Here is a 1234-nt window from a genome sequence, read left to right as displayed (position 1 = left end):
CCTTGATTTTAGTGAGTTAAAATATTATCAACATCATAAGCCTGAAAGATACATTATGCTTTCAATAGAGAAAAAGGAATTAATTCCTTGAAGAAATTAATTATTTGGATCAAGAGAGAAGAAAAACTCACGAATAGAAAGAAATGTTATTCTTTGTGAAATGCTATGCAATAATATTATTATTGGGGTACCAAGACCCTCACAAATGAATTCTTTTTTGAAATAAGGATGATTATAGGTAGTTAAAATGAAGGTCTAATTTGGGGCAGGACTGTGTAGAGTGTATGAGTGTCTCCCCTCATTCAAGCCCTAAACTGGATAAAAAGTCCAAACAAAGTAAATCACCTTAATACCTCTGAAGCTTTATCTTATGGTTGAGGAACAACAAATTAATGCAATTAATTGTGAAATTAGCCAATGACATGACACGTGTTATGGTGACACCCACTCTGGGAGCATATAAAAGATCTCTGCAGAGAGAAATGTCCATACCACAGTGAAGTAACACTTCTCCTCTCCTCATCTACCCAACAACAACCTCAACAACCAACACGATGTGTGGCAGCTACTATGGAGGCTGTGGCTATGGACGCTGTGGCTATGGAGGCTGTGGCTACGGAGGCCTGGGCTGTGGCTATGGCTCCACCTATGGCTGTGGCTTCCGCAGACTGGGCTGTGGCTATGGCTGTGGCTCTGGCTGTGGCTACGGCTATGGGTCCCGCTCCCTCTGTGGCTGTGGCTATGGCTGTGGCTCTGGCTGTGGCTATGGCTATGGCTCCCGCTCCTTCTGTGGCTACGGATGTGGCTCTGGCTGCAGCTCTGGTTTTGGCTGCTACTAACTGAGGTCGCCATGGGAGACTCTCACCTTCCACACCTGGACATGGGATTCAACAGTTCTGACACTTTCTGAGCCTCATGGTTGGGGGCTGATTATCCTGTATCACTGTTGTTAGACATGACTTTTTCTGAAGACTTGAACTCTGGTGCTTTCTTCGTCTGAACTATATTTCCTTCCTCTCCTCGTTATAACTCATGAAAAGTACAAGAATGTGAAAATTATCCTGTGAGCTTCTGTCAGGTGTCTCATCTGGGTGATGTTGTCATGGATCCTGCCTTTTGATTTTCATACAGATTATTTTTCTCCATTTTTCTAATAAACTTCTTCAATCTGACATAAAAATATTGGTTCTCTTTTCATTTAATATTCATAGCTAGGCTTTAAGCTTTTAAAAAA

General features: G+C 42.0%; 1 protein-coding gene across 1 annotated transcript; it reads left to right on the top strand.

Annotated features, from left to right (window-relative positions):
* The first annotated feature begins 554 nt into the window (after positions 1–554).
* On the top strand, positions 555–839 carry LOC131825692 (keratin-associated protein 21-1-like). The gene has a single exon (XM_059165099.1). The coding sequence runs from the start codon at positions 555–557 to the stop codon at positions 837–839; it is 285 nt and encodes a 94-aa protein (XP_059021082.1).
* Positions 840–1234: the final 395 nt, after the last annotated feature.

The sequence above is a fragment of the Mustela lutreola genome, chromosome 2 (genome assembly GCF_030435805.1).
Source record: "Mustela lutreola isolate mMusLut2 chromosome 2, mMusLut2.pri, whole genome shotgun sequence".
NCBI lineage: Eukaryota > Metazoa > Chordata > Mammalia > Carnivora > Mustelidae > Mustela > Mustela lutreola.
The sequence above is the reverse complement of the archived record's forward strand: the minus strand, read 5'-3'. Positions and strand labels throughout refer to the sequence as shown.

What these genes read in the sequence shown, in the direction of transcription:
- LOC131825692 (XM_059165099.1), top strand. Translation starts at nt 555, where the DNA reads ATGTGTGGCAGCTACTATGGAGGCTGTGGCTATGGACGCTGTGGCTAT.